We start from the raw sequence: 20699 nt of genomic DNA, 5'->3' as shown, positions 1-20699 counted from the left end.
GTTTCTTTCTTTCTTAATCTTCTACACGCACACCTATGACTTTTGGTGTATATCTTTAATCATCAAACCAAACAAGCAACAAAAGCCGTAGAGATAAAAAAACGGAAAACCGAACCCTTACAAATCCAAGTTGTTGTCGGTTCCGCCGTTGTCTTTTGGTCACTCCGATTGCCTCTAGGAGGCAACGGGGCGGTCCCGTTATATCATCACAGGAAATTTTATAACGCGTGGAACTATGATCTCCCCCACCCCGCCTCCTTGCTATAACGCGTTATAGCATCACGCAATTCCATTTTCGTTATTTTTTCAACGCGTGAAGGTTTTGTTTTGTGAGTGTAATTGTTGGTTGGGAGGAAATTGTTGGGTGTGGTGGTGAGTGATGACCACCCCCACTAAAAAAGGTTATGAGTGATGGAAAAATGGTCGATGACATGGCGGAATTTGATTGGTGTTTGTGAGTGATATAATTCTATCACTAGTGACCACCCCCCTCCCCTAATGCCGGAAACGATGACTCTGTTACCACGATAAAAACTTGTAATCTGATCACCAACTCGTAACTCCTTAGTCGTTGATCAACTCGAGTACCCGTTTGATATCGACGATTGAACTTGGCTTTGATACCAATTCAAGTCCCGGTCGATAATCAAACCGAATAGAAATGTTGAAGAAAAGAATTTAGATCAAATAACCCTCGATCTTCTTAATCAGAAAATAACTCAAGCCTGATTATCTTCTAACTTAATTTTAATCACAACTTTAATCAGGCTATATAGGAGATAACTTGGTTACAATTAAATAATAATAGAATAAACTCCATGTTTTCTTCTAATTTATTATAAATTAAATCTAACTCATTTAATTTATCTCTAATTTACTTAATCAAATAACTCACTAATCCATAACTCGGTTTAGTTATGTCCAACCTAAACCACCCCATTACACGAGATCGGTCCAACCCACCTCATAAGCTCGAGTACTGGAATTACATCCAACAGAATGCTATCTGAATCGTAGAAAAAACAATATGTTCTTCAACATTCAACTGGGTCATTTTTATGCACTTTTGGTCATTTTTTGCAGCAGCAATTTTGAATGTAATTACTAATGTTAGAGAATGTAAGATTAGAGTTCAATTTGGTTTTGCTCCCCAAGGTTTGACAAAAATAACCATTTTCCTCCAAAATGTTTAGTCAATGAGAAAAAAAATGACCAAGATGTCTATTACATGACATGCACATGAGTTAAATTTAACGGGGGAATAGATGTTGTTAGAGATCTAGATAAACAATAAAACAACCTTTGGTGGTAAATCGATGTTCCTAATCTTTTGGAAGAAAATAATTATTTTTGTCAAAACCTGAGAGAGCAAAACCGAATTTAACTCAACTTTTTACTTTACATGTTTTTTTGTTTTTTGTCTTGTAACTGTTTTAACGACTTTCCAGAGTTTAAAAGTTAAACAGTTTTTGCATTTGCCTTTTCAGTTTGTTGTTTTGACGTGTTGTATCAGTAGATGTGAATGAGATCAAAATTTTTGGAGCATATTCAAGTTAACTGCTGGGTTTTCACATCATATGCTAAAACATCTACTTATTTTTTATGGTGACTGATGCTGCAACAACGTACACATATACAATTAAAGCTTATGTGAAATGGAGTTAAAAGTCTACATATTCCTCATTACTTTTGGATTTTCTAGATTGAAACGTGTCACATTGAGGAAGCTTTCCAAGTTTGTCATCTTTAGCGTTTAAAAGGGGTTTAGGATGAGTGGACGAGAAATTCAACAAGTCAAAGTCTTGTGGTGTTAGTCAATATGGAAATTACTACCAAAGTGATGTAATTTAAAGGCTATTCAAAGTAATTAAAATCTCTTTTGGGCCAAGCCCAACCGCTCCCAAAGACTTGGATACAGATATATACATATGATATGATGGTAGAAAATAGGCACACTCATTTACACAACCCTTCCTAACTTGTTCTGTCGGATGTTTCAAATGATTATTGTCTTATTTTTTGTGTCTGTTCTCCTCTCTTGTCTACCTGGCCTTCACTCTGCTACATACGGAAATGTTTCTATGCTCACCTGCCCGTCAAGCTTCAGTTGCCCGGCTTTGGCACCATTCAAGTACCCGTTTTATAATGCCACCGACACATCATGTGGGTTGCTCAAGGTAAACTGTACTCCAAAACGAGGGGAAATTCAGATTGGAGGACGGCCATATGTGATTTTGGAGAAGTTTGATTCTGATTCTTCTGTCGTGATCTATAACCGAACATTTGACGAGCTTCTGACTAATAATAATACTTGTGAGGCTCTTATGGACAATTTCACTTCTCCAAGCCCTCTTTTGTATTCCTTTTCGATAGAGCCCTTCATCACTCTTTTCAAATGTCCAAACAATCTGGGCTATGCTCAACAAGTTCATACTTATTTCAACCAGCGTAATTATAATAGTTACAACATCTGCAAACATCACGATTTCTACTATAAGTATTTGGTCGGCAATGCAACAGTTCCAAAAGATCTCCCGAGTACATGTCAAGTAATACGGTTGCCAGTGAAGCAGCGATGGCAATTTTACCCAAAACAACCTGATGAAACCAACATATCCTCTCTTCTCTCTTCTGGATTCTCTATTTCATTCAAGTTGTCACCCTCCTGTCACGAGTGTCACAAAAAAAGAGGACAGTGTAATATTACCAATGGCTATTTTCAGTGCTTAGACCCTAAAAACAGTAATTCACAGTTTCTTTTTCCTCCTTATTATCCTATCCTACATAATAGTACTTATTTTTTGTTGTTTAGTTGTTGCAGGAAAAACAACTTTAAAACTGATACTAGGTAATATACATATTCAGTTATTCACCCTCTATGCTATACACATACCTATACTTTTGATCTGTATCTGAAGATGTAAAATTTTCTTGCTATAGTTCTGACTGGGTCATCCTTCATCCTCCTGCTCTCTTCTGTCATCTTCGTAATCTGGTGGTGCAGTAAGAGCAATCCTTTTTCTTATATCTCATCAAAGAACAAATCTCCAAACCTTGAAGAAGGAAGTATCATCTGTCGTGTTTCTGTTTTCTCCTACTCAGAGCTTCAAGATGCCACCAAAAGTTTCATCTCTTCTCACAAACTAGGCGATGGCGGTTTTGGAGCCGTATACTATGGTGAGTACTTAACATACTTATTATACACTAGCCACACACTTATTAATAACTCCTTTATTATTGATTGTTCGTTTCCACTTAATATATTCGTACATAAATTTTGTACAAGGTAAACTACAAGATGGGCGAGAAGTTGCGGTGAAGAGACTATACGAGCACAACTACAAGCGAGTCCAACAATTCCTGAATGAGGTTGAAATCTTGACCAGATTACGGCATCCAAACCTTGTAGTGCTCTACGGTTGCACCTCTTGGCAGAGCCATGAGCTTCTCCTAGTTTATGAGTACATTCCCAATGGCACTATTGCTGAACACCTACATGGGGGACAAGAAAATCCAAGCCTGCTAACATGGCCAATGCGTATGAAAATTGCCATTGAAACCGCTAGTGCCTTAGCGTACCTCCATGCTTCTGAAATCATACACCGTGATGTAAAGACTGATAACATTCTTCTAGATAATAGTTTTTGTGTCAAGGTAGCGGATTTTGGTCTCTCAAGGCTGGTACCTAATAATGTGACTCATGTGTCAACAGCTCCCCAAGGAACTCCAGGATATGTTGATCCTCAGTATCATCAACGTTATCAGTTAACGGATAAGAGTGATGTTTACAGCTTTGGGGTAGTCTTGATTGAACTAATATCATCTATGGTGGCTGTCGACTTAAACAGGTCCCAAGACGATATTTGTTTGGCTAACCTTGCTTTAAACATGATCAAAACAAGTGCAATTGATCAGTTAATCGATCCGGTATTGGAATCCAATTCGAATCCTGAAATCAAGAACATGATCACATCAGTAGCAGAGTTGGCTTTTCGGTGTTTACAGTTTGATTCAGTGATGAGGCCTACGATGAACGAGGTGTTGCATGCATTGATGGAAATTCAAGACGGGAAAGGAATAGAGGATGGTGGCAATATCAGAGATTTGGAAACTACGAATCTGCCACCCCTGTCTGAAATCAGTGATTCGGTGGTTTTGTTGAAAGACTTCCCTCCTTCGCCACTCTCCATCTCTAGTGAATGGCAAAGTGATAACAGTGTATCAACTACAGTCAGCAGCAATGGTGATAGATTGCCAGTGAAGAATCGTACCAGTAGATAATATCATCATTCATCAGCAACAATACATAAGCCCACCCAAACTCTAATTAAAAGTGATGTTACGTAATTTAAGTAGTTAATGAGTATTTTCTGTTTATAAATGTTTATAAATAGGTTCTGATAACGTTTGGAATAGAAATTTCTAATAATGTATATTCTACTATTGAGCATACCTGCTCTTAACCCTTTTGAGTGTTGGCAGCGGAAGTTTATCATATACATCGTCTTCATAAATGGAACTTGATTCATCATAAGCATGTTTGGATTTCATGGTGAATCAATTGAATAGAGAACAACTCACACTCGAAAGTAACAGTAAAAGTATAAGGGAATTGGATATTAAGAGTAATATCTTGGTACCGGTTATAATACCGGTAATTCGTTTATATACATACATGAAGAGGGTGGTTGATTCCGGCGGTTATTATTGGCGCCAATAACTGCCTTTCAAACCGGTGCCACTTGAGACACACCCCTTCGATTATTTTCAGTAAATACACACATATTAATAATATTAAACATACAGTTACATAACATAATACTAAACTAAGATATAATCGAGTTTATTATTTCTAATACTCCCCCTTAAACTGGATTATATCCACGGGAGTTCATTAAAACACTCCGGTTGGCCTCGTTCACAGCCTTTTCAGCTTGCCGGAAATCAAATCTTCGCCGCTTCTGTGTTTTATTCATTCCTCTCCAATCATTTCCAGCGAAGAGAGCATAGTGTTCTCTTTCATCATCCGGTATGCATCATGTGCTTATAGTTCTTCTTCCTCCATCAGCAGCCATTTCTTCATCCCTTGCTGCTCCTTGTGAACGATCATCTCTTGCATTGTCTTGAACGGATGTAAACTTATAATAATATATAAGAACATCCAAATACATGGCATATACTATCCTCATGTATTCTCCATCTTCATAATCATGTCCCATGTCTTTAGAGACCATTGCCCACAGGTTATTTGAAGTTATAGTACGATGACCACCTTCCCTCTTGACTATCATGTAGAGATCTAACAGATTTACCCTTTTATTATTTCCCATGAATACCGGTATCGGTCTTGAACTTATCCCCATTTTTACACGCAGAAACCAGTCGATCATCTCTTCAAATTTCCCTTCTATGTCATACTTATATTTTACTACATATTCACCATCGTCTAGCATGTCTAATAAGGCTTTACAATCCTGAAACTCTTTGAATTTCATGAATTGCAGAATCATCACATTCCAATCGGGTTCATTGGAAGATAAGTTTAACTTTTCGAAATAATCATTCAAGTAATCGGACTTGAATGTTTCATGTTCGGATTGTTTCTCTATTATAAACTGTTTTTCTTTCGCACCCATATCATCCTCACTTGTTAATCCCGTTAAACTATTTTTCTTATTCAGAAGTGGTGCACAAAACATAGGAAACAATTTACATCTCTCACCGTTAAACTGTACTATGATGCCTTGTATAATGAGTTGATCAAGGCTGAGGATATTTCTATCCAATTCTGGTGTATAATACACACTTTGAATTCGAAATTTTTCGCTTCCGGATACAACATCTACAGCCCCTATGCCCCGTATAAAGAAAAATTGATTTTCCCCGGTGTTTGTCTCAACACCATAAATATTTTTAATTCTTTTGAAAGAATCTAAATTTCCGGAAAAATGACGCTTGAGTTTTGTACTGACATACCATATTTCTGACCAACGACCACCGTCTGTACCACTGATGATGAATTCTGAGTCTCTCATGTTGTCTTCTTCTTGAATTTGTGTACCGGTGTCTATGACTTGCCTGATCAACAAAGTTGCTTCATCGCTTTTCTTTTCTTTGCAGAATGATATTTGGTGTCACGGCTGTTTGCAATAATAGCACCGTTTCTGTATAACTTTGGCCATCGATCTTTCTCTTTGTTCATCAGAATAGTGTTTACATGGAAGCACCGATGCAGACTCGTAGATTCTGTCTCCTTTATAATCTGGTGTGGCTCTGATACCACTTGTTGGCAGCGGAAGTTTATCATATAGATCATCTTCATAAATGGAACTTGATTCATCATAAGCATGTTTGGATTTCATGGTGAATCAATTAAATAGAGAACAACTCACACTCGAAAGTAACAGTAAAAGTATAAGGGGATTGGATATTAAGAGTAATATCTTGGTACCGGTTATAATACCGGTAATTCGTTTATATACATACATGAAGAGGGTGGTTGATTCCGGCGGTTATTATTGGCGCCAATAACTGCCTTTCAAACCAGTGCCACTTGAGACACACACCCCTTCGATTATTTTCAGTAAATACACACATAATAATAATAATAATAATAATAATAATAATAATAATAATAATAATAATAATAATAATAATAATAATAATAATAATATTAAACATACAGTTACATAACATAATACTAAACTAAGATATAATCGAGTTTATTATTTCTAATATTGAGATCTAAGAAATATTTGGTGATGAAGGAATGTATGACTGGCTTCCCAATATATATATACATACAACAAATAATAATCTAGCCAAAGTAAAAAAAAAAAGTCTATTATTGTTGAAGTTTTAGCGTACATTAACAATCAACACACGAAGAACGAATCATATTGAATACAAAAAATTAAAGATCAAATCAATCAAAGGATTAGGGGTTTATTCATGAACAAGAAATTGAGTATAATACAAATACAATTGCAGGGAACAATAGAAAGAAAATAAACAAAACTAAAATTAATTGAACTTACAATGATAATCAAACCGAATAGTAAAGTTGAAGAAAAAAATTTAGATTGAATAACTCTCATTCTTATTAATCAGAAAGTAACTCAAAACTGATTACAGACACTCAAACCATAACTCGGTTTCTCTCTCGTATTTTGTAACACCCCAACCCGGAAGGGCTGACGTGTCACAATAACGGTAGCATAACAAAAGTCATAATTCCATTTATTTATTTGATAAGGATACAACCATACGATTATTAAAATTTATACACAAGCGGAGATATTCATCTTAATTAACTTAATAACTTCAGATTTATTCCTATGCTTTATTCTTCTCTCTTTTCCCTTCCCAAAGTAACCTGTGGGCCTGTATGTACAAAAAGTTTACGAAATGAGCCGAATGCTCAGTACGGAATTATAGGCTCAAATAACAAATAAATGCTTCATATGAAATCTTATCCGGATGGAACTTTAGACGAAAATGATACGATGCAAGAACAAAATTTCATAATCATATCTTACGGATGTACCCATGAGCAAACTTAAAACGTGACAATACACAGGTAGCTACTCCCGTATAGTTATCACATGAGATGGCGAATTGGCATACCCGTTATCCACCTCCTTATACTTAAATCCTAGGATCGATCCATACGCCTCCTAATAGCCTTATGTACCACACTTGTACTTAAGAGACGCCGTGAACTGATCTCTCCGTCACGGATGGAGCACATGATGTTGATGCCACAACAACATGCTCGTGGGACACTCCACGAGAAGCGATACTCAGGGTATCAGAGTACAAATGGTCTTATTCACATAACTTATAAAACTTATTTTCATAACAAAACGGAACATATATTGGAACATGCGATAATGAGTATAACAACATAATACTATCGCATGACATGAAAGCTAAATCAAATGATAGGAATCGAATGGACTGTCAAATGAATCGATAATCAAAGACGTGAGGAGTTTTTAACAGATATAGTAATTTAGTGGTTTTTGAATATGAAGCAATAAAGAGTGGGGTAAGGATCCGTACCTTAATAACTCCAAAGTGAAGCTACCTTATGCTAATATTTTAGATTTATATGGGCAGAGTTTCGACTATTGATTAATCTTTTAACCTAATTTCACCATAATGCACACAAAACAGAGTTAGTGATCAATACAAGGATTACGATAATTCCCCGTGATCAATTTGGACAATGAATGTCCAAGTGCAATACTTCGGCTCATTTATCAAAATGACAAACGATAAAGTACAGTACTTCGGCTCGTATATCGAATCATCGACAACGATAAAGTACACTGCTTCGGCTCAGTCATCGGATTACCGATGATAGATGAAACATAACCCAAATATGGGCAGCACTTAGATATTCTTTGGGATATATTGATTCCGGACAATGAATCGTAATAGCGATCGAGTAATTACCCTGATTGCGGCAGCACCTCGATAATAGTGTGTGTGTTAATTGAAGTAAAACGACGATAACTCTGTGTATATTGTGAGTTTTTCCGTCGATTTTGTGCCAGAATTCAAGTCCCAGACTCCTCTATTTATACCCGAATTTTGACACCGTCGCGTAGCGCGAGGGGTATCACTTGTAGGCGTCGCGCTACGCTATTGGTAATTTATGTTAGGCGAAATTTGTCCCTGTCGCGTAGCGCGAGGGGTAACCCCTATACGTGTCGCGCTACGCGAGTGGTCACCTATTTTCTATAGGTAGCTTCGTGTCTAAGTAGCTTAGCTGAATTGATAAAATTGTAAAATTCAAAACGGCCAGCAAGTTATTTAGATAATCGTAACTAGGGTTTTGCCCCCCCTGAGTTTTAGGGGCCCTGATCCTGATTCCGATTGTTCTAAAAATTTTTAGGGTTCATGCCAATTTACTTGGGTGTCTCATTTAGGGTTTCCTTAATAAATAATTACTATTATTCTTTTTATTTCTATAAAAATGATTTTAAATTTATGGGCATTACAACTATTACCCCCTTAAAAGAAATTTCGTCCTCGAAATTTTGCAAATAAGAATATAACCTATCGCATAAGTAAGAAAAACGAAACTTTTATAGCAGAGTTACTAACTTATATAACCAGAATCTCCTAACCACACATGTGTATCTGAAATTCATAACTAAGGTCATGACTATACTTGTCAATTGCCTTATATATATGTGCCCTAATGGTCCTTCTTAAAATATTCTTTCCGTATGAAAAGTTAATAGAGATTTACAGATACTTAGAGTGACTATTAGTACTGACATTTCCTACATAGATATACTTAGTCATAACTAAAATATCTTCACATAAGGTAAAGCATAAATGACCGTAAACAGAAACAAATGAACATATATCAAATAGCAAGATTTACCGTTACTCGACTAAAATTCTATTGCGAGAATAGATTAGGGTATAGAGAACGAATTGATTCTTCGGATTCCCATGTTGCTTCGCGTTCAGAGTGATTTTTCCAAAGGATTTTAACGAACGGGATTACTTTCCTACGTAAAACCCTTTCTTGTCGATCTAAGATGGCTTCTGGTTCCTCTTCGTAGGACAAATCTTCGTGAATTGAAAGTAACGGATAACTAATGACATGGAGTGGATGATAATTATATCCTCTTAAAGAGGATACATGAAAAACGTTATGAACATGAGAGAGTTGAGGCGGTAAAGCCAGTCGATATGACACTTCTCCAATTCTTTCAAGGATTTCAAATGGACCGATGAAACGGGGACTAAGTTTCCCTTTAATTCCAAATCTACGAACACCACGCCAAGGTGATACCTTTAAGAATACGTGGTCACCAATTTTAAATTCGAGGGGTCGTCTATCTTGATCTGCATAGCTCTTTTGTCTACTCTGAGCTTCTTTCAGTTTTTCTCGGGCTATAATGACTTTTTCATTTGTAATCTGAACTAATTCTGGCCCTTCAATAATCTTTTCTCCGACTTCATCCCAGCATATGGGTGCACGACATTTCCGACCGTACAAAAGCTCAAAGGGTGCCATGCCAATACTTGCTTGCCAACTGTTGTTGTAAGCGAACTCAACAAGACATAGATATTCATCCCAGTTTCCAGACCATTCAAGTGCACATGCTCGGAGCATGTCTTCCAAGGTCTGAATCGTACGTTCTGACTGCCCATCTGTTTGTGGATGGAAAGCCGTACTAAACTTTAGTCGTGTCCCCCAAGCTGCCTGAAAACCTTTCCAAAATCGTGAGGTAAAACGTGGGTCTCTATCGGAAACAATGGAAGATGGTGTGCCATGGAGTCGAATAATTTCTTGAAGAAATATTTCGGATAACTTATTAACCGAAAATCCTTGCTGAATTGGTAGAAAATGTGCGGACTTTGATAATCTATCGACAACAACCCATACAACATCATTCTTCTTGAATGTCTTAGGTAAGCCAGTAACAAAATCCATTGTGATCTCATCCCACTTCCATATGGGAATATCCAATGGCTGCAACAGACCGCTTGCTCGTTTATGTTCAAGTTTCACTTGTTGGCAAGTGAGGCATTTACTTACGTATCGAGCAACGTCTTCCTTCATTCCATTCCACCAGAAGTTCTGTCTTAAATCTCTATACATCTTGGTAGATCCTGGGTGAATCGAAAATGGTGAGCTGTGAGCTTCGGCTAACAATGACTCACGAAGGGTGGAGTCATCGGGTACACAAAGTCTTTTGCCGCACCAAATCACCCCCTGATGGTCTATACTAAATTCAGATTGCTTACCCACCTCGAGATTTTGCACAATTGCCCAAAGTTCTCCATCTTGCTTTTGTGCATCTTTGATCCGGGATATGAGGTTGGGTTCAATCTGCATTCTAGCTAGATATCCATCAGATTTATTAACCTGAAGCCAAATGTCCATCCTTTCGAGATCCCTCCTAATATGAGGTTGAATTTGTAGGCAAGATATAGTCCCGGAATTCTTTCGGCTTAATGCATCGGCTACAACATTGGCTTTGCCTGGATGGTATTGAATATTTGCATCATAATCTTTTAAAAGTTCTAACCACCTTCTTTGCCTCATATTTAGCTCCTTCTGCGTAAATATATACTTGAGGCTCTTGTGGTCGGTAAAGATGTCACAACTTTCACCATACAGATAATGTCGCCAAATCTTAAGTGCAAAGACGACTGCGGCTAATTCTAAATCATGTGTAGGGTAGTTAACTTCATAAGGCTTCAACTGACGGGAGGCATAAGCGATAACCTTCCCATGTTGCATTAGCACACAACCTAATCCTTTCTTTGAGGCATCACTGTAGACTTGGTAACCTCCTGATCCAGAAGGGAGAGCGAGTATCGGAGAGGATACAAGTCGTTTCTTTAATTCTTCAAAGCTTTTCTCTTGTTCCTCATTCCATGAGTACTTCACCCCTTTCCTTAGGAGTTTTGTGAGTGGTAAAGCAATTACCGAGAATCTTTCAACAAATCTTCGGTAATAGCCAGCAAGACCCAAGAAACTTCGTATTTCGGTAACAGAAGTGGGTCTTGGCCATTTTGTAATAGCTTCAACCTTTGTTGGGTCTACCATAATTCCCTCTGCTGATATAACATGACCTAGAAATGACACTTGGCTAAGCCAAAAGTCACATTTGGAAAACTTCGCGTACAACTTCTCATGCCGCAAGGTTCCAAGTACTATATGTAGATGTGCTTCATGCTCTTCGCGACTCTTAGAATACACCAGAATGTCATCGATAAAGACAATAACGAATTTGTCTAGGAATTGGTGAAATACGCGATTCATCAAATCCATGAAGACTGCGGGTGCATTAGTTAGCCCAAAGGGCATAACCAAAAATTCGTAATGACCATATCGAGTACGAAAAGCGGTCTTGGGAACATCCTCATTCTTGACCTTTAACTGATGGTACCCAGACCTTAGGTCGATTTTTGAGAAGAACTGAGCCCCTTGAAGTTGATCAAAGAGATCATCAATGCGAGGCAGAGGATACTGATTACGAATAGTAATCTTGTTCAGCTCTCGGTAGTCAATACATAAACGCATACTACCGTCTTTCTTCTTCACAAATAAGACTGGAGCACCCCAAGGTGAAACACTGGGTCTTATGAATCCTAAATCTAACAATTCTTGCAATTGTTCCTTCAACTCCTTCAGTTCCATTGGGGCCATACGGTATGGAGCTTTAGAAATAGGTTCGGCACCAGGGATCAAGTCGATGGTGAATACCAACTGACGGTCGGGTGGTAATCCCGGGAGTTCATCCGGAAATACATCAGGATATTCACGAACAACGGAGTGGCTATCGATACTCTTAATACTAGCAGAAGTATCCTTAATTGATGCTAGGAATCCAGCACAGCCGTTTGATATGGATTTTCGAGCCTTAAGTGCAGAGATAATTTTAAGAGATTTATGGGCTTGAGTTCCCTGATATATAATATCAGGATGATGAAGATCACCGAAAATAACTCGGCGAGAATGACAATCTATAGTTACACGATGTCTAGACAACCAATCTATTCCTAGAATAATATCAAAGTCACACATATGTATTGGAAATAAGTCTGCCTTACACACAATAGATTCAATACGGATCGGACAATCCTTATATACGTAAGTGATTACGGACGAAGTTCCTATGGGAGTGGAAATGGTTAAAGTATGATCTAAGAGAGTTGGTCTTATCGGAAGATACTTAGTAAACGAGTGGGATACTAAAGAATGAGTCGCTCCTGTATCGAATAACACATAGATACTATGTTCACCAATCTGAAGGGTTCCAGATACAGTACCTGGAACATTAGCAGCGTCAGTAGCAGAAAGTGCGAAAACTCTTCCTCCAACATTGGGTTGATGATTCTTCTTAGTATCTTTCTTAGGACATTCCTTGATCATGTGTCCAGTTTGGCCACATTTAAAACATGCTCCTGTACTTCGGTGACATACGCCCTGATGTCTTTTACCACAAGTATTACATAGAGGATATGTAATCTGATTCGGGTTTACTTGTTGATTCAGTGGTTGGGCTCTAATAGGTTCTGCATACAACTGAATCTGGTTTTGAGCAGGTCTCGGGTTTTGAAGTCTAGGTTGCCATTGACGTGCTTGATTTCCAAAGTTTTGATTTCCTTGCATTTTACGATCTTGATGCTGTGGCGTAGTGGATGACTGGCCGATTTCTTGCTTAAATTGGCCTTCTCTATTTCTCTTCTTATTATCCCCAGTTCGAGATAGGAATTCTTTCCTTTCGAATTCAAAAGTTTTGATTGCATCAGCAACTTCGGTGATATCCTTAAATTTCATGTACATGATCGACTTCCGAATTCGATCATTAACTGCCCACTTGCATTTTTCTGCATGGACTTCTGCTGATCCGGCAACATCTCCTACAATACTAGCCAACCTTGAAAATCGAGTAATGAACTCAGAGGCTGGTTCATCACTCCCCTGTCGAATTACTGCATACTCCCTGATATAAGCTTCTTTATCAGCGGTCGAAAAATATTTATCGTAAAAGATATTACGAAAGTCGACCCATGAAAGATTAGCGTCAAAATCATCCCCTCCTTTGACTTGCTTATATCCTTCCCACCAAGTTTGTGCGTCATCTTCCAATTTGTAGGTAGCTAGTCTAACTTTGTATTGCTCCGGAACTCCAAGAACTCCGAAGATCTTTTCAACATGAGCTATCCAGTTTCTTGCTTCGACTGGATTAGTAGCGTGACTAAAGGATTTCGGCTTTTGTTTTTGGAATTTACTAATCCATATGTCTATACTATAAGTAATATTGTTAGTGGTATTCTCACGAGTTTCACCACCAGAGGTTGGATTAGTGTTAGTGCGTTCTGGATGAAGAGTTTGTTGAATAACGGCCTCAGCTGTTTGAGCAACCAGGTTTGGAAGCAACCCAGCAACAGCCTGGTTGATAGCATTAATTATGTTTGGATCAACTGGAGTCTCATTCGAAGAAGTGTTGTTACGTTCACGGTTAGTACGAGTATTCCTACGTGGCGGACGACGAGGAGGCATCTATAAGAATAGACATAGGAGTTAAATCAAATAAGAGATCAAGTTGAATCCTATCATAGATATCTACCCATTCCTCACAGGTCTTAATTACTATCTTCAAGTTTTCTACAGGAAAGAGCCTTGGCTCTGATACCATAGCTGTAACACCCCAACCCGGAAGGGCTGACGTGTCACAATAACGGTAGCATAACAAAAGTCATAATTCCATTTATTTATTTGATAAGGATACAACCATACGATTATTAAAATTTATACACAAGCGGAGATATTCATCTTAATTAACTTAATAACTTCAGATTTATTCCTATGCTTTATTCTTCTCTCTTTTCCCTTCCCAAAGTAACCTGTGGGCCTGTATGTACAAAAAGTTTACGAAATGAGCCGAATGCTCAGTACGGAATTATAGGCTCAAATAACAAATAAATGCTTCATATGAAATCTTATCCGGATGGAACTTTAGACGAAAATGATACGATGCAAGAACAAAATTTCATAATCATATCTTACGGATGTACCCATGAGCAAACTTAAAACGTGACAATACACAGGTAGCTACTCCCGTATAGTTATCACATGAGATGGCGAATTGGCATACCCGTTATCCACCTCCTTATACTTAAATCCTAGGATCGATCCATACGCCTCCTAATAGCCTTATGTACCACACTTGTACTTAAGAGACGCCGTGAACTGATCTCTCCGTCACGGATGGAGCACATGATGTTGATGCCACAACAACATGCTCGTGGGACACTCCACGAGAAGCGATACTCAGGGTATCAGAGTACAAATGGTCTTATTCACATAACTTATAAAACTTATTTTCATAACAAAACGGAACATATATTGGAACATGCGATAATGAGTATAACAACATAATACTATCGCATGACATGAAAGCTAAATCAAATGATAGGAATCGAATGGACTGTCAAATGAATCGATAATCAAAGACGTGAGGAGTTTTTAACAGATATAGTAATTTAGTGGTTTTTGAATATGAAGCAATAAAGAGTGGGGTAAGGATCCGTACCTTAATAACTCCAAAGTGAAGCTACCTTATGCTAATATTTTAGATTTATATGGGCAGAGTTTCGACTATTGATTAATCTTTTAACCTAATTTCACCATAATGCACACAAAACAGAGTTAGTGATCAATACAACGATTACGATAATTCCCCGTGATCAATTTGGACAATGAATGTCCAAGTGCAATACTTCGGCTCATTTATCAAAATGACAAACGATAAAGTACAGTACTTCGGCTCGTATATCGAATCATCGACAACGATAAAGTACACTGCTTCGGCTCAGTCATCGGATTACCGATGATAGATGAAACATAACCCAAATATGGGCAGCACTTAGATATTCTTTGGGATATATTGATTCCGGACAATGAATCGTAATAGCGATCGAGTAATTACCCTGATTGCGGCAGCACCTCGATAATAGTGTGTGTGTTAATTGAAGTAAAACGACGATAACTCTGTGTATATTGTGAGTTTTTCCGTCGATTTTGTGCCAGAATTCAAGTCCCAGACTCCTCTATTTATACCCGAATTTTGACACCGTCGCGTAGCGCGAGGGGTATCACTTGTAGGCGTCGCGCTACGCTATTGGTAATTTATGTTAGGCGAAATTTGTCCCTGTCGCGTAGCGCGAGGGGTAACCCCTATACGTGTCGCGCTACGCGAGTGGTCACCTATTTTCTATAGGTAGCTTCGTGTCTAAGTAGCTTAGCTGAATTGATAAAATTGTAAAATTCAAAACGGCCAGCAAGTTATTTAGATAATCGTAACTAGGGTTTTGCCCCCCCTGAGTTTTAGGGGCCCTGATCCTGATTCCGATTGTTCTAAAAATTTTTAGGGTTCATGCCAATTTACTTGGGTGTCTCATTTAGGGTTTCCTTAATAAATAATTACTATTATTCTTTTTATTTCTATAAAAATGATTTTAAATTTATGGGCATTACATATTTTCTCTTAATAATGTCTAACCCTAACTTGGTTTCAGAAAGCAAATAAAATCTGGGAAGCATTGAAGACACTGTATGTTGGGGTTGAACGGGTTCGAGAGGCAAAGATTGAGCAACTGAAAATTGAGTTCGAATCCTTGAAGATGAAAGAAACAAAGACAGTTGATTCTTTCGCGTGCAGAATAAGTCAGTTGGTGACCAAAGCACCCAGTTTGGGAATCACCTATGAAGACAAAAAGCTAACTGGATAGTTATTAGGCTCTGTTCCAGCAAATTATGTTCCTCGATTAATCACCTAGGGCAGAATAAGTGAGTTGGGGAACAAACTATTCTTTTGAGACTCCTGGATTTGTTGATTCTACCAAACTAGATTATTGTGTGTCATCTTCACAAGTCCTTATATGGGTTCAAACAAGCTCCCCGAGCGTGGTTTACTCAGTTGTCTATGGCACTTCAACAACTTGGTTTTTCCGGGTCTAAAGCTGATCCATCTTTATTTATTCTCAACACACGTTGCACTCTTATGTATATTCTTGTGTATGCTGATTTGCGGGGGTGCAACAGTGTTACGGAGGTAAAGCCATGACGGGTTCAAAAAAGGTCTGATGCATGTGGCGGTAAAGGGAGTGGGCTTTTGTAAGTTTCCTATACGTTAATATCATGAAGAAATAGCAGCATTGCTGCTGCCTGGCACAAGGAGAAGAAATTAAAAACCAAGAGGTGGTATTATTGATGATGAGGTCAATGTCCATGTGCTAATGGATCCATTCCGCTTATTTTTGGTTTTGTGGTGAGATTTTAATGAAGGGGTTAACTTTTATTTGGTGGGGAAATTTAACCCAAGTTTGATCGTATTTTAGTTTTGCCGGAGACTCGTTCTTGCTAAGGAGGAAAATCGCAGTGAGGAATTCTATTTTTGTGGCAGAAAAACCAACAGCGTGTCACGGAAGGAACAAAAAGCGCGAGGGGTCTAGGGATTCCTTTAGCGACTGAGGGACGAATCAGCAAGTGGGTAATGTCTTTATTGGTGGTTGACATTAGTGGGGCCTTATCAAAGGGGATTCTGACAGTGTGGTAAAATTATGATCAAAGAAGGATTCAATCTGTTTAACATAAACTAAAGCGAATCGTGGTTCAGGATAGCTGGTGTCACAAGGACTATCGTTGGGAAAACGGTGGTGATAGGTGATCAGTTCAATTGGTTTCAATGATGATTAACTACATTACATTAGCAACTTTCAATCTAGGTAAGATCAAGACGCGTTCGTTCCCGCCAAGGATAAGAGCAAAGTAACTGGTGTAGGTTGTTCTTTTTGGTAGAAGAACCTGATCGGGCTTGCGGGTAGATAGACAGAACAAGATTCGTCAAAGTGGTGGCTTTGAATCTTTTCGTGTCTAGCAAGAAAAGAATAAAACGATAGAAGTGGGGAGGTTGTTTTTTTTCTTTGATCGGTGGTTAAGAACTGTGTAGTTCTGGTGACCCATAAAAAGGGATGTCAAACTTGGTCAAGGATTGAAGTTGTCGATATGGTGTGGATGTGAAGAAACTAGTCCAATTTAAAATTAATGGAGAGATTGAAGACATTAATCTTGAATTAAGGAGATAGAGATTAGACGAGTTATGAATAATTTTCGTTAAATTATTTATTGAATCTTATATATTTAAATAAGGATAATGGTTGGTTTATTAGATACATTTATCTAGTTGGTTTATTTATTTATTTTAATAGAGTTTGAGTTTTGTTAGGATTAGAACGAGTCTAGCATAAATAGACGGTTAGTTTTATTTAATTTGTGTGTTTTTCAATGATTAATAATAAAAAGAGGCGAACAAGTTTGTTCAACATCGTGTTTTTTTATCAAGGGACTAACTTCCAACATAATTGACTTGGTAGAAACATCAGCAACATTATCTTTAGTGTCAACTTAACCAACACCGATTTCTTTAGAATTGATTAGCTCTCTAATGAAGTGCATTTTGACACTTGTATGTTTTGTTCTTTCATGAAACATAGCATTCTTTGACGGTTGCAATACACCTTGATTTTTTTTTCTTTCATAAAACATAGCATTCTTTAATCATTGCAAAGCACCTTGATTATCACACAAAAACTTCACTCCCCAAGTATGTGATAAAACCTTTAAGCTAAATGGCTTCCTTTACAGCTTTAATGAGAGTTACATCCTCTGCCGTATTGGTTGATATAGCAACCGCATTCTATGTAGACTTCAACTCACTAAACTGCCACAAACTTTAAAAGCATAAATTGTTATGGAGTGACTATTAGTATTATAAACATAATTTATCTTATTATTATTTGTATTAAACTTATACTTATTATATATATGTGTGTATATGAACAGATATATTTGAACAGGTATGTCGGTTGGGTAAAGTCATTTTAAATGACGGTTATTCCAGCCAAACATAACCACCATCATAACCGTTCTAGTGTATTGTATATATAGTGATTACCGGCAATTATTGCCGGTACCAAGACAATTTCCTTTATACAAATTGTCCATCATTTGTTCATTCAATTACGTGTTATATGGATCAAATGTATTCGAATACTTTCGCTGTACATAATTCTGATAATCAAGAAAGTGGTATCAGAGCCAGTTATGTAAGGAGTGACAATCTCAGGCCGACTTCATCAATGATGCCATGTTTGCACTGTTCTGAAGAAAAACGAGAACGAAGAAGAATGGAACGACGCTGTTACTACTGCAACATGCCCGGCCATCAAATCTCCTCATGTCAAGAGAAAGAAAAAGATGAAGAGAGTCAATTACTTCGACAAGCGGTTGATGCAGGAATTCAGAAATGTCCTGATGAAGAAAACAGCCATCAGATTGATTGCCGACTGGAATTCATTGTGGATGGGACCGAGGGAGGATGTTGGTCAGATATACGGTATGTCAGTAAATCTCTCAAACACCATTTCTCTAGTAACATAGACATGTTTAAGCGTATAAAAAATATGTCTCATGTCGACACTATTACTAGAGAAAATCATTTTTTCTTCATTAGAGACATTGGTGTGGTAGATGTTATATCCAGGTCTGAAAATATATGTATTCAAAGTGTGTTCTACACTACAGATATAGACAGAAATGTTTTGAGTTTTGATCAATTAATAACTCAGGGTTATACAGTAAGATTCATGGGAGAAAAATGTAAAATTTATCCGACATTTAGCATCCCTCTAAACAACAGAAGGAATGGTCATTCAGGAATGACTAGAGAAAAGGAAATAGGAGAACTAGAAAAACAGAATGTGATAAGTAAGGGACATGAACATGAGAAGTATAAAACCGATTTCTTAAATGAATACTTTGAGAAACTGAACATATCTACAAATGAACCGGATTGGAATATTCTAATCCTACAAGCGATGACGTTCAGAGATTTTAGAGACTGCAAGGCTCTATTAGATATGCTTGAAGATGTAGATTACTTTCTTAAATACAAATGCTATCTCGAAGTCACGTTCAATAGTATGATAGAATGGTTTCTCAAAGAGAAGCTAGAAATTCATTCAAGGCCATTGCCTGCTTATGCTTTAAACAATCGTCAAGTGAAGTTATTAGATCTGTACATGGCTGTGAAAAGAGAAGGAGGTCACCAGAGAATCAGCGACAACGGTATGTGGGCTATGATAGCTAAGGATATAGGATACGAATATGAAGATGGTGAGTATATGCGTCTGATATATGCTATGTACCTGGATGTACTCGTGTATTATTATAAGTTTAAAACGACACAAGAAAAGGCACTTGATAAGGAAGAAGTGCAGAAGGTTGCTGATCCAAGACAAAGTAAAAGCGAAGCAGATGAGGTAAAGATGAATGAAGAAGATCAGTTTAGAGATAGCAGTTCTATGAATGCAGGGACAGGAAGTACAAATGCAGATCATTATGCGTTTTTTGCCGGAAATGACTGGAGCGGAATAAGGAAGCTGAATGTAAGAAGGAAATTCGATTTCAATCGTGCAAAAGCTGCAGCGGATGATGCTAATCTCAGCGTGCTCAAGAACTCCCGTAAACCAAATTATGTTTAGGGGAGAGTATTAGTATTATAAACATAATTTATCTTATTATTATTTGTATTAAACTTATACTTATTAGATATATTGTATATATGAACAGATATATTTGAACGGGTATGTCGGTTGGGTAAAGTCATTTTAAATGACGGTTATTCCCGCCAAACATAACCACCATCATAACCGTTCTAGTGTATTGTATATATAGTGATTACCGACAATTATTGCCGGGTACCAAGACAATTTCCTTTATACAAATTGTCCATCATTTGTTCATTCAATTACGTGTTATATGGATCAAATGTATTCGAATACTTCCGTTATACATAATTCTGATAATCAAGAGTGACCTCGCCTTATCCAAGTCTTTAGCAAAGTCTGCATCAACATGCCCCTAACCATGTTGACTGCATCATGATCTTTACAGACCCACATCCCAAGAATCTTTCTAGCTTCCTCAAGCTCTTTTATCAAATTCTTTCATCAATAGTTCCTTAGTGGTTGCAATCTGAGACTTATCTTTGCAAGCCACTAACATGCCATCTACATATAACAAGTATACAAACTCTTCACTCTTATATTCCTTCTAGCAAAGAATCCATCTCCTCCTGTGTATCACTCAC

The 20699-nt window shown here is 37.6% G+C and overlaps 1 protein-coding gene across 1 annotated transcript; it reads left to right on the top strand.

Moving 5' to 3' along the window:
- Window positions 1-1924: 1924 nt before the first annotated feature.
- LOC110924377 (LEAF RUST 10 DISEASE-RESISTANCE LOCUS RECEPTOR-LIKE PROTEIN KINASE-like 1.1) lies at window positions 1925-4488 on the top strand. The gene is made up of 4 exons (XM_035987125.1): window positions 1925-2742; window positions 2813-2848; window positions 2941-3177; window positions 3287-4488. Exons 1-4 carry the CDS (start codon window positions 1992-1994, stop codon window positions 4279-4281), a joined length of 2019 nt encoding a protein of 672 aa, XP_035843018.1. The 5' UTR covers window positions 1925-1991; the 3' UTR covers window positions 4282-4488.
- The last annotated feature ends 16211 nt before the right edge of the window (window positions 4489-20699 follow it).

This window comes from Helianthus annuus, chromosome 17, assembly GCF_002127325.2.
Source record: "Helianthus annuus cultivar XRQ/B chromosome 17, HanXRQr2.0-SUNRISE, whole genome shotgun sequence".
NCBI classification, from domain to species: domain Eukaryota; kingdom Viridiplantae; phylum Streptophyta; class Magnoliopsida; order Asterales; family Asteraceae; genus Helianthus; species Helianthus annuus.
Note: the sequence above shows the minus strand (reverse complement) of the source record. Positions and strands in the feature narration are given on the sequence as shown.